Genomic DNA, 14,613 nt, shown 5'->3' with positions numbered 1-14,613 from the left:
ACTAGATTGTTTAAATGTTATATACGTTTTCTCATGATCTTTTCAATATATTGTTTGTAAAGTACACATTGCAATATGAGCCTTTCGATTAAGGCTCTAAAGTATGATTAGATAAACATTTAGTTTACTTTACTTTTCATTACCCATACCTTTTTCGAGACGGATTTCAATATACTGTCTTTTGTCTTAGAATCGTCTATCAGGACCTTGCATATCACTGTAAAAGATAGCAGATATGTTGAAAGAAAGTAAAATAATATATGACGGTAAGATAAAACAGATTGATATGTTAAAAAAATGACGATAAATACGATCACTGTAAAATATAGGATATATGTTGACGAAATTCGTTCAAAATAAGGCAACACATCGCTGTAAAATATAACAGATATGTTAAAAAGGATAACATATCACAGTAAATCTTAATAGAAAGATTTAACTGGAAGAACTTCGTACCAAAATAAGATAACATTTGCTGAAAAATATATCAGATATGCTAAAGCAATTCGAAACAATTAAGATAAAGTATCACTGTAAAATACAGTAGAGAAGTTGAAAAAAGGAAATAAAAAACATATTACTGTGAAGTATAGTAGATATGTTGAAGAAATTCGTAAGAAAACATATCTTAATACAGAAGAATATAGCAGATATGCTATGAAAATCCGTAAGAATTAAGATAACATAACTGTAAACTAAAGCAGATATGTTAAAGAAATTCATGAACAAAAATAAAATAACAGTACCATGATACATGCAGATATACCTTTTTTATCGAAATAAAGACGGCAGGTCTATCAAACTCCATGGCATATAATAAAACATGATATGTTTGTCAAACAATTTTCCAGCTGATTGCTGCATAAAAGAAATGTACCGAGTTTTAATGGTGGCACGAAGTTTTCAGGAAAATGGTGACAAAAACCATTTCATAAGAGATTCGAACATGACCTTGACCGTAATCTACTAACCCCCTTCCCCAAGATAGGGGCTGTGTTCTGGTTAAGGGCAACCTTCCACTAATGTTTTATGGCCCTAAGTCAAACCGTTCGCAAATGATTGTACGGGTAATTATTTCATAAGACTGTTGACCTTGGCCTTTGACCTACTGTCCTAAAGACAATAAGTGCCATTTATTGGTCAATGGCATAATGCCACTCAAGTGAAATGGTCGTTGTCGAGTTATTGTGCGGACACCAGACAAGTTTTCTGACCGACCGATAGACAGACCGACCATCCAACACATCAGGCATTTGACATTTGAAAACCTATATTCCCTTTTTTCAAAAGGGGTTGATTAAAATACATTTGGTAAATTGAAAACAAAAAAAGAAGTAGTAGTAATAATAGTAGCAGAAGCAGCAGTCGAACTACTAGTAGTACTAGTTATTAATAGTATAGTGTTATTTTAGTTGAAGTCGTACATAGTTTTATACATGTAGAACATAGCAGCAATAGGAACTAAGGTAACAGTAGCTATGGTAGCAGTGGTATGAGTTGAGTTTAAATTGCCGTTGTTGTAGTTGTTCTAGTGAAAAAATACGCTGATAAATTTTGTAGAAAAGCTATTTTTTATTTTTTGATAAAGACTTAGACTAGATTTATCTCAATCAGTTGTAAAATAAGCATACTCTCTTTGAAGTCGTGTACATCTTTGTTTTTGTCCCCTGTAAACTGTTCCTCCCCAACTCCTTCGACAGATCTTGGTTTTAAGACTAACAATCGGGCATTCTTTTGCTCATCCAAAATAACGTTTTTCATGTTAATGTTTCCGTGGGTTACCGCTTTCCTGAAAATAATGATAAAATACTTGACAAATGTATTTCAGAAGCATTCAGTCGGTTTTAAATACCCTGGAGACCTGACAATTCCAACGAAGGCGATCGCATTGGGCAATCCTTAAATAAGAGTCTTATCCCATCTTGATGTTACCCTACTTCTGAATACATTGTTGGGAAAAAATCATTCGGAAGCAGAAACTATAAAGTTTGTAAACAAAAGATTCGACATTATATTTTCCAAGAGACATACTCAATGAGCTTTTGAGGATGCTTTTTCAAAGTTTTGTATCATGTCAAATTGTAAATGCATAGGTTTTGGATGCATGAATATACAGGGAAAGAAAGGTGATAAGGTCAGAAAAGTCTCTTTTTGTAATATTTCCTTAATTATATATTTTAAGCATCCCCTAATTATTTCAATGTCATGGATAGGCATATGATAAAATGTTATATATATATAATTACTATAGGTTAAGTCTATTTCCGAATAGTATAAATGCGACATTAACAGTTTTGGGGATTTTGCTTCACGTTAAACTAACCTGTCACATTTTGGTGGCTGGTGAAGATATTTGATGGCGCAGCATATTTGTTGAAGTATTCTTAACTTTTCTGGCAGACTTAACGTTTGTGGTTTGGCCGTCGGTTTGTGCGGTGTTTTTCCCGGTGTTTTGTCCGTTTCATTCTGTATTGCTTGCTCCAAGTTGCCTCCTCGGAAATATGGTGAGACGAAGCTAACGGTTCTTGTAAAATAATCATGATACGTGTGAGTAGTCAAATGCTGATAATAGAATGATATTTGATTTTCAACAGATCATACGTGATATGTGTGAGTAATCAATTGCTGATGATATACTTATATTTGCTTTTCAACAGATAATTCATGATATGTGTGAGTAATCAATTGCTGATGATAGACTGATATTTGCTTTTCAGCAGATAATTCATGATATGTGTGAGTAATCAATTGCTGATGATAGACTGATATTTGCTTTTCAACAGATAATTCGTGATACGTGTGAGTATAGAATTGCTGATGATAGACTGATATTTGCTTTTCAACAGATAATTCATGATATATGTGAGTAATCAATTGCTGATGATATACTGATATTTGCTTTCAACAGATCATTAATGATATGTGTGAGTAATCAATTTCTGATGATAGACTGATATTTGCTTGATAACAGTTCATTCATGATTTGTGTGAGTAATCAATTGCTGATGATAGACTAATATTTGCTTTTCAACAGATCATACGTGATACGTGTGAGTAATCAATTGCTGATGATAGACTGATATTTGCTTTTCAACAGATCATTTATGATAAGTGTGAGTAATCAATTGCTGATGATATACTAATATTTGCTTTTCAACAAATCATTTGTGATATGTGTGAGCAATCAATTGCTGATGATAGACTGATATTTGCTTTTCAACAGATCATTTGTGATAAGTGTGAGTGGTAATCAATTGCTGATGAAAGACTGATATTTGCTTTTCAACAGATCATTTATGATATGTGTGAGTAATCAATTGCTGATGATAGACTGATATTTGCTTTTCAACAGATAATTCATGATATGTGTGAGTAATCAATTGCTGATGAAAGACTGATATTTGCTTTTCAACAGATCATTTAGGATATGTGTGAGTAATGAATTGCTGATGATAGACTGATATTTGGTTTTCAACAGATCATTCGTGATATGTGTGAGTAATCAATTGCTGATGATAGACTGATATTTGCTTTTCAACAGATCATTTATGATATGTGTGAGTAATGAATTGCTTATGATATACTGATATTTGCTTTTCAACAGATCATTTTTGATAAGTGTGGGTGGTAATCAATTGCTGATGATAGACTGATATTTGCTTTTCAACAAATAATTTGTGATATGTGTGAGTAATCAATTGCTGATGATAGACTGATATTTGCTTTTCAACAGATCATTCGTGATTGTGTGAGTAATCAATTGCTGATGATAGACTGATATTTGCTTTTCAACAGATCATTCATGATTGTGTGAGTAATCAATTGCTGATGATAGACTGATATTTGCTTTTCAACAGACCATTCGTGATATGTGTGAGTAATCAATTGCTGATGATAGACTGATATTTGCTTTCAACAGATTATTCATGATACTTGTGAGTAATCAATTGCTGATGATAGACTGATATTTGCTTTCATCTGATCATTAATGATATGTGTGAGTAATCAATTGCTGATGATAGACTGATATTTGCTTTTCAACAGATCATTTATGATATGTGTGAGTAATCAATTGCTGATGATATACTGATATTTGCTTTTTAACAGTTCATTCTTGATATGTGTAAGTAATCAATTGATGATGATAGACTGATATTTGCTTGATAACAGTTCATTCTTGATATGTGTAAGTAATCAATTGCTGATGATAGACTGATATTTGCTTTCAACTGATCATTAATGATATGTGTGAGTAATCAATTGCTGATGATAGACTGATATTTGCTTTTCAACAGATCATTTATGATATGTGTGAGTAATCAATTGCTGATGATAGACTGATATTTGCTTTCAACAGGTCATTTATGATATGTGTGAGTAATCAATTGCTGATGATAGACTGATATTTGCTTTCAGCAGATCATTTATAATATGTGTGAGTAATCAATTGCTGATGATAGACTGATATTTGCTTTTCAACAGATCATTCGTGATATGTGTGAGTAATCATATGCTGAAGATAGACTGATATTTGCTTTCAACAGATCATTTATGATATGTGTGAGTAATCAATTGCTGATGATAGACTGATATTTGCTTTTCAGCAGATAATTCATGATATGTGTAAGTAATCAAATGTTGATGATAGACTGATAATTGCTTTTCAACAGATCATTCGTGATAAGTGTGATTGGTAATCCATTGCTGATGATGGACTGATATTTGCTTTTCAACAGTTCAATCATGATATGTGTGAGTAATCAATTGCTGATGATATAATGATATTTGCCTTCAACGGATCATTCGTGATATGTGTGACTAATCAATTGCAGATGATATAATGATATTTGCTTTTTAACAGATCATTCGTGATATGTGTGAGTAATTAATTGCTGATGATAGACTGATATTTGCTTTTCAACAGATAACTCATGATATGTGTGAGTAATCAATTGCTGATGATATACTAATATTTGCTTTTCAACAGATCATTTATGATATGTGTGAGTAATCAATTGCTGATGATAGACTAATTTTTGCTTTTCAACAGACCATTTATGATATGTGTGAGTAATCAAATGCTGATAATAGACTGATATTTGCTTTTCAACAGATCATTAGTGATTGTGTGAGTTATCAAATGCTGGTGATTGACTGATATTTGCTTTTCAACAGATCATTCGTGATTGTGTGAGTAATCAATTGCTGATGATAGACTGATATTTGCTTTTCAACAGATCATTCGTGATTGTGTGAGTAATCAATTGCTGATGATAGACTGATATTTGCTTTTCAACAGATCATTCGTTATATGTGTGAGTAATCATTTGCTGATGATAGACTGATATTTGCTTTTCAACAGATCATTCGTGATTGTGTGAGTAATCAATTGCTGATGATAGACTGATATTTGCTTTTCAACAGATCATTCATGATTGTGTGAGTAATCAATTGCTGATGATAGACTGATATTTGCTTTTCAACAGACCATTCGTGGTATGTGTGAGTAATCAATTGCTGATGATAGACTGATATTTGCTTTCAACAGATTATTCGTGATACTTGTGAGTAATCAATTGCTGATGATAGACTGATATTTGCTTTCATCTGATCATTAATGATATGTGTGAGTAATCAATTGCTGATGATAGACTGATATTTGCTTTTCAACAGATCATTTATGATATGTGTGAGTAATCAATTGCTGATGATAGACTGATATTTGCTTTCAACAGGTCATTTATGATATGTGTGAGTAATCAATTGCTGATGATAGACTGATATTTGCTTTCAGCAGATCATTTATAATATGTGTGAGTAATCAATTGCTGATGATAGACTGATATTTGCTTTTCAACAGATCATTCTTGATATGTGTGAGTAATCATATGCTGATGATAGACTGATTTTTGCTTTCAACAGATCATTTATGATATGTGTGAGTAATCAATTGCTGATGATAGACTGATATTTGCTTTTCAGCAGATAATTCATGATATGTGTAAGTAATCAAATGTTGATGATAGACTGATAATTGCTTTTCAACAGATCATTCGTGATAAGTGTGAGTGGTAATCCATTGCTGATGATGGACTGATATTTGCTTTTCAACAGTTCAATCATGATACGTGTGAGTAATCAATTGCTGATGATATAATGATGTTTGCCTTCAACGGATCATTCGTGATATGTTTGACTAATCAATTGCAGATGATATAATGATATTTGCTTTTCAACAGATCATTCGTGATATGTGTGAGTAATTAATTGCTGATGATAGACTGATATTTGCTTTTCAACAGATAACTCATGATATCTGTGAGTAATCAATTGCTGATGATATACTAATATTTGCTTTTCAACAGATCATTTATGATATGTGTGAGTAATCAATTGCTGATGATAGACTAATATTTGCTTTTCATCAGACCATTTATGATATGTGTAAGTAATCAAATGCTGATTATAGACTGATATTTGCTTTTCAACAGATCATCAGTGATTGTGTGAGTTATCAAATACTGGTGATTGACTGATATTTGCTTTTCAACAGATCATTCGTGATTGTGTGAGAAATCAATTGCTGATGATAGACTGATATTTGCTTTTCAACAGATCATCAGTGATTGTGTGAGTAATCAATTGCTGATGATAGACTGATATTTGCTTTTCAACAAATCATTCGTTATATGTGTGAGTAATCAATTGCTGATGATAGACTGATATTTGCTTTTCAACAGATCATTCGTGATTGTGTGAGTAATCAATTGCTGATGATAGACTGATATTTGCTTTTCAACAGACCATTCATGATAGGTGTGAGTAATCAATTGCTGATGATAGACTGATATTTGCTTTTCAACAGATCATTTGTGATTGTGTGAGTAATCAATTGCTGATGATAGACTGATATTTGCTTTTCAACAGATCATTCGTGATTGTGTGAGTAATCAATTGCTGATGATAGACTGATATTTGCTTTTCAACAGATCATTTGTGATTGTGTGAGTAATCAATTGCTGGTGATAGACTGATATTTGCTTTTCAACAGATCATTCGTGATTGTGTGAGTAATCAATTGCTGATGATAGACTGATATTTGCTTTTCAACAGATCATTCGTGATTGTGTGAGTAATTTTAATTGCTGGTGATAGACTGATATTTGCTTTTCAACAGACCATTCGTGATTGTGTGAGTAATGAATTGCTGATGATAGACTGATATTTGCTTTTCAACAGACCATTCGTGATTGTGTGAGTAATCAATTGCTGGTGATAGACTGATATATGCTTTTCAACAGATCATTCATGACATGTGTGAGTAATCAATTGCTGGTGATTGACTGATATTTGCTTTTCAACAGATCATTCGTGATATGTGTAAGTAATCAATTGCTGATGATAGACTGATATTTGCTTTTCAACAGATCATTCGTGATATGTGTGAGTAATCATATGCTGATGATAGACTGATATTTGCTTTCAACAGATCATTTATGATATGTGTGAGTAATCAATTGCTGATGATAGACTGATATTTGCTTTTCAGCAGATAATTCATGATATGTGTAAGTAATCAAATGTTGATGATAGACTGATAATTGCTTTTCAACAGATCATTCGTGATAAGTGTGAGTGGTAATCCATTGCTGATGATGGACTGATATTTGCTTTTCAACAGTTCAATCATGATATGTGTGAGTAATCAATTGCTGATGATATAATGATATTTGCCTTCAACGGATCATTCGTGATATGTGTGACTAATCAATTGCAGATGATATAATGATATTTGCTTTTTAACAGATCATTCGTGATATGTGTGAGTAATTAATTGCTGATGATAGACTGATATTTTCTTTTCAACAGATAACTCATGATATGTGTGAGTAATCAATTGCTGATGATATACTAATATTTGCTTTTCAACAGATCATTTATGATATGTGTGAGTAATCAATTGCTGATGATAGACTAATTTTTGCTTTTCAACAGACCATTTATGATATGTGTGAGTAATCAAATGCTGATTATAGACTGATATTTGCTTTTCAACAGATCATTAGTGATTGTGTGAGTTATCAAATGCTGGTGATTGACTGATATTTGCTTTTCAACAGATCATTCGTGATTGTGTGAGTAATCAATTGCTGATGATAGACTGATATTTGCTTTTCAACAGATCATTCGTGATTGTGTGAGTAATCAATTGCTGATGATAGACTGATATTTGCTTTTCAACAGATCATTCGTTATATGTGTGAGTAATCATTTGCTGATGATAGACTGATATTTGCTTTTCAACAGATCATTCGTGATTGTGTGAGTAATCAATTGCTGATGATAGACTGATATTTGCTTTTCAACAGATCATTCATGATTGTGTGAGTAATCAATTGCTGATGATAGACTGATATTTGCTTTTCAACAGAACATTCGTGATATGTGTGAGTAATCAATTGCTGATGATAGACTGATATTTGCTTTCAACAGACCATTCGTGATACTTGTGAGTAATCAATTGCTGATGATAGACTGATATTTGCTTTCATCTGATCATTAATGATATGTGTGAGTAATCAATTGCTGATGATAGACTGATATTTGCTTTTCAACAGATCATTTATGATATGTGTGAGTAATCAATTGCTGATGAAAGACTGATTTTTGCTTTCAACAGGTCATTTATGATATGTGTGAGTAATCAATTGCTGATGATAGACTGATATTTGCTTTCAGCAGACCATTCGTGATATGTGTGAGTAATCAATTGCTGATGATAGACTGATATTTGCTTTTCAACAGATCATTCTTGATATGTGTGAGTAATCATATGCTGATGATAGACTGATTTTTGCTTTCAACAGATCATTTATGATATGTGTGAGTAATCAATTGCTGATGATAGACTGATATTTGCTTTTCAGCAGATAATTCATGATATGTGTAAGTAATCAAATGTTGATGATAGATTGATATTTGCTTTTCAACAGACCATTCATGATAGGTGTGATTAATCAATTGCTGATGATAGACTGATATTTGCTTTTCAACAGATCATTTGTGATTGTGTGAGTAATCAATTGCTGATGATAGACTGATATTTGCTTTTCAACAGATCATTCGTGATTATGTGAGTAATCAATTGCTGATGATAGACTAATATTTGCTTTCAACAGATCATTCGTGATTGTGTGAATAATCAATTGCTGATGATAGACTGATATTTGCTTTTCAACAGATAACTCATGATATGTGTGAGTAATCAATTGCTGATGATATACTAATATTTGCTTTTCATCAGATCATTTATGATATGTGTGAGTAATCAATTGCTGATGATAGACTAATATTTGCTTTTCATCAGACCATTTATGATATGTGTGAGTAATCAAATGCTGATTATAGACTGATATTTGCTTTTCAACAGATCATCAGTGATTGTGTGAGTTATCAAATACTGGTGATTGACTGATATTTGCTTTTCAACAGATTATTCGTGATTGTGTGAGTAATCAATTGCTGATGATAGACTGATATTTGCTTTTCAACAGATCATTCGTGATTGTGTGAGTAATCAATTGCTGATGGTAGACTGATATTTGCTTTTCAACAGATCATTCGTTATATGTGTGAGTAATCAATTGCTGATGATTGACTGATATTTGCTTTTCAACAGATCATTCGTGATTGTGTGAGTAATCAATTGCTGATGATAGACTGATATTTGCTTTTCAACAGATCATTCGTGATTGTGTGAGTAATCAATTGCTGGTGATTGACTGATATTTGCTTTTCAACAGATCATTCGTGATTGTGTGAGTAATCAATTGCTGATGTTATACTAATATTTGCTTTTCAACAGATCATTCGTGATTGTGTAAGTAATCAATTGCTGGTGATTGACTGATATTTGCTTTTCAACAGATCATTCATGATTGTGTGAGAAATCAATTGCTGATGATAGACTGATAATTGCTTTTCAACAGATCATACTTGATATGTGTGAGTAATCAATTGCTGATGATAGACTGATATTTGCTTTTCAACAGAGCATACGTGATATGTGTAAGTAATCAATTGCTGATGATAGACTGATATTTGCTTTTCAACAGATCATACGTGATATGTGTGAGTAATCAATTGCTGATGATAGACTGATATTTGATTTTCAACAGATCATACGTGATATGTGTGAGTAATCAATTGCTGATGATAGACTGATATTTGCTTTTCAACAGATCATACGTGATATGTGTGAGTAATCAATTGCTGATGATAGACTGATATTTGCTTTTCAACAGATCATACGTGATATGTGTGAGTAATCAATTGCTGATGATAGACTGATATTTGCTTTTCAACAGATCATACGTGATATGTGTGAGTAATCAATTGCTGATGATAGACTGATATTTGCTTTTCAACAGATCATTCGTCATATGTGTGAGTAATCAAATGCTGGTGATAGACTGATATTTACCTTTCAACAGATCATTCGTGATTGTGTGAGTAATCAAATGCTGGTGATTGACTGATATTTGCTTTTCAACAGACCATTCGTGATATGTGTGAGTAATCAATTGCTGATGATAGACTGATATTTGCTTTTCAACAGATCATACGTGATATGTGTGACTAATCAATTGCTGGTGATTGACTGATATTTGCTTTTCAACAGATCATTCGTGATTGTGTGAGTAATCAATTGTTGGTGATTGACTGATATTTGCTTTTCAACAGATCATTCGTGATATGTGTGAGTAATCAAATGCTGGTGATAGACTGATATTTACCTTTCAACAGATCTTTTGTGATTGTGTGAGTAATCAAATGCTGGTGATTGACTGATATTTGCTTTTCAACAGACCATTCGTGATATGTGTGAGTAATCAATTGCTGATGATATACTAATATTTGCTTTTCAACAAATCATTTTTGATATGTGTGAGCAATCAATTGCTGATGACAGACTGATATTTGCTTTTCAACAGATCATTTGTGATAAGTGTGAGTGGTAATCAATTGCTGATGAAAGACTGATATTTGCTTTTCAACAGATCATTTATGATATGTGTGAGTAATCAATTGCTGATGATAGACTGATATTTGCTTTTCAACAGATAATTCATGATATGTGTGAGTAATCAATTGCTGATGAAAGACTGATATTTGCTTTTCAACAGATCATTTATGATATGTATGAGTAATGAATTGCTGATGATAGACTGATATTTGGTTTTCAACAGATCATTCGTGATATGTGTGAGTAATCAATTGCTGATGATAGACTGATATTTGCTTTTCAACAGATCAATCATGATATGTGTGAGTAATCAAATGCTGATGATAGACGGATATTTGCTTTTCAACAGATCATTTATAATATGTGTGAGTAATTAATTGCTGATGATAGACTGATATTTGCCTTTCAACAGATCATTTATGATATGTGTGAGTAATGAATTGCTTATGATATACTGATATTTGCTTTTCAACAGATCATTTTTGATAAGTGTGGGTGGTAATCAATTGCTGATGATAGACGGATATTTGCTTTTCAACAAATAATTTGTGATATGTGTGAGTAATCAATTGCTGATGATAGACTGATATTTGCTTTTCAACAGATCATTCGTGATTGTGTGAGTAATCAATTGCTGATGATAGACTGATATTTGCTTTTCAACAGATCATTCATGATTGTGTGAGTAATCAATTGCTGATGATAGACTGATATTTGCTTTTCAACAGACCATTCGTGATATGTGTGAGTAATCAATTGCTGATGATAGACGGATATTTGCTTTTCAACAGATCATTTATGATATGTGTGAGTAATCTATTGCTGATGATAGACTGATATTTGCTTTCAACAGGTCGTTTATGATATGTGTGAGTAATCAATTGCTGATGATAGACTGATATTTGCTTTCAGCAGATCATTTATAATATGTGTGAGTAATCAATTGCTGATGATAGACTGATATTTGCTTTTCAACAGATCATTCGTGATATGTGTGAGTAACCATATGCTGATGATAGACTGATATTTGCTTTCAACAGATCATTTATGATATGTGTGAGTAATCAATTGCTGATGATAGACTGATATTTGCTTTTCAGCAGATAATTCATGATATGTGTAAGTAATCAAATGTTGATGATAGACTGATAATTGCTTTTCAACAGATCATTCGTGATAAGTGTGAGTGGTAATCCATTGCTGATGATGGACTGATATTTGCTTTTCAACAGTTCAATCATGATATGTGTGAGTAATCAATTGCTGATGATATAATGATATTTGCCTTCAACGGATCATTCGTGATATGTGTGACTAATCAATTGCTGATGATATAATGATATTTGCTTTTTAACAGATCATTCGTGATATGTGTGAGTAATTAATTGCTGATGATAGACTGATATTTGCTTTTCAACAGATAACTCATGATATGTGTGAGTAATCAATTGAGGATGATATACTAATATTTGCTTTTCAACAGATCATTTATGATATGTGTGAGTAATCAATTGCTGATGATAGACTAATTTTTGCTTTTCAACAGATCATTCGTGATTGTGTGAGTAATCAATTGCTGATGATAGACTGATATTTGCTTTTCAACAGATCATTCATGATTGTGTGAGTAATCAATTGCTGATGATAGACTGATATTTGCTTTTCAACAGACCATTCGTGGTATGTGTGAGTAATCAATTGCTGATGATAGACTGATATTTGCTTTCAACAGATTATTCGTGATACTTGTGAGTAATCAATTGTTGATGATAGACTGATATTTGCTTTTCAACAGATCATTCGTGATTGTGTGAGTAATCAATTGCTGATGATAGACTGATATTTGCTTTTCAACAGATCATTCGTGATTGTGTGAGTAATCAATTGCTGATGATATACTAATATTTGCTTTTCAACAGATCATTTATGATATGTGTGAGTAATCAATTGCTGATGATAGACTGATATTTGCTTTTCATCAGACCATTTATGATATGTGTAAGTAATCAAATGCTGATTATAGACTGATATTTGCTTTTCAACAGATCATTCGTGATTGTGTGAGTAATCAATTGTTGGTGATTGACTGATATTTGCTTTTCAACAGATCATTCGTGATTGTGTGAGTAATCAATTGCTGATGATAGACTGATATTTGCTTTTCAACAGATCATTCGTAATTGTGTAAGTAATCAATTGCTGGTGATTGACTGATATTTGCTTTTCAACCGATCATTCGTGATTGTGTGAGTAATCAATTGCTGATGATAGACTGATATTTGCTTTTCAACAGATCATACTTGATATGTGTGAGTAATCAATTGCTGATGATAGACTGATATTTGCTTTTCAACAGAGCATCAGTGATATGTGTGAGTAATCAATTGCTGATGATAGACTGATATTTGCTTTTCAACAGATCATTCGTGATTGTGTAAGTAATCAATTGCTGGTGTTTGACTGATATTTGCTTTTCAACAGATCATTCGTGATTGTGTGAGTAATCAATTGCTGATGATAGACTGATATTTGCTTTTCAACAGATCATACTTGATATGTGTGAGTAATCAATTGCTGATGATAGACTGATATTTGCTTTTCAACAGAGCATCAGTGATATGTGTGAGTAATCAATTGCTGATGATAGACTGATATTTGCTTTTCAACAGATCATACTTGATATGTGTGAGTAATCAATTGCTGATGATAGACTGATATTTGCTTTTCAACAGATCATATGTGATATGTGTGAGTAATCAATTGCTGATGATAGACTGATATTTGCTTTTCAACAGATCATACGTGATATGTGTGAGTAATCAATTGCTGATGATAGACTGATATTTGCTTTTCAACAGAGCATACGTGATATGTGTGAGTAATCAATTGCTGATGATAGACTGATATTTGCTTTTCAACAGATCATACGTGATATGTGTGAGTAATCAATTGCTGATGATAGACTGATATTTGCTTTTCAACAGATCATTCGTGATATGTGTGGGTAATCAAATGCTGGTGATAGACTGATATTTACCTTTCAACAGATCATTTGTGATTGTGTGAGTAATCAAATGCTGGTGATTTACTGATATTTGCTTTTCAACAGACCATTCGTGATATGTGTGAGTAATCAATTGCTGATGATAGACTGATATTTGCTTTTCAACAGATCATACGTGATATGTGTGAGTAATCAATTGCTGGTGATTGACTGATATTTGCTTTTCAACAGATCATTCGTGATTGTGTGAGTAATCAATTGCTGATGATAGACTGATATTTGCTTTTCAACAGATCATTCGTGATATGTGTGAGTAATCAATTGCTGGTGATTGACTGATATTTGCTTTTCAACAGATCATTCGTGATTGTGTGAGTAATCAATTGCTGGTGATAGACTGATATTTGCTTTTCAACAGACCATTCGTGATATGTGTGAGTAATCAATTGCTGGTGATTGACTGATATTTGCTTTTCAACAGATCATTCGTGATTGTGTGAGTAATCAATTGCTGGTGATAGACTGATATTTGCTTTTCAACAGACCATTCGTGATATGTGTGAGTAATCAATTGCTGGTGATT

The 14,613-nt window shown here is 32.4% G+C and overlaps 1 protein-coding gene across 1 annotated transcript in view; it reads right to left on the bottom strand.

Annotated features, from left to right (window-relative positions):
- The window catches only part of LOC128221536 (uncharacterized), a 59,721-nt gene that overhangs the window by 15,257 nt on the left and 29,851 nt on the right, over window positions 1-14,613 (bottom strand). The window contains exons 3-5 of the mRNA XM_052930142.1: window positions 2,324-2,524; window positions 1,632-1,789; window positions 150-217 (exon numbers count right to left, since the gene is read on the bottom strand). Of these exons, the coding sequence (XP_052786102.1) occupies window positions 150-217; window positions 1,632-1,789; window positions 2,324-2,524 (427 nt within the window). The remainder of the gene's footprint in view (window positions 1-149; window positions 218-1,631; window positions 1,790-2,323; window positions 2,525-14,613) is intronic.

This window comes from Mya arenaria, chromosome 16 (genome assembly GCF_026914265.1).
Source record: "Mya arenaria isolate MELC-2E11 chromosome 16, ASM2691426v1".
Classification (NCBI taxonomy): Eukaryota; Metazoa; Mollusca; class Bivalvia; order Myida; family Myidae; genus Mya; species Mya arenaria.
Note: the sequence above shows the minus strand (reverse complement) of the source record. Positions and strands in the feature narration are given on the sequence as shown.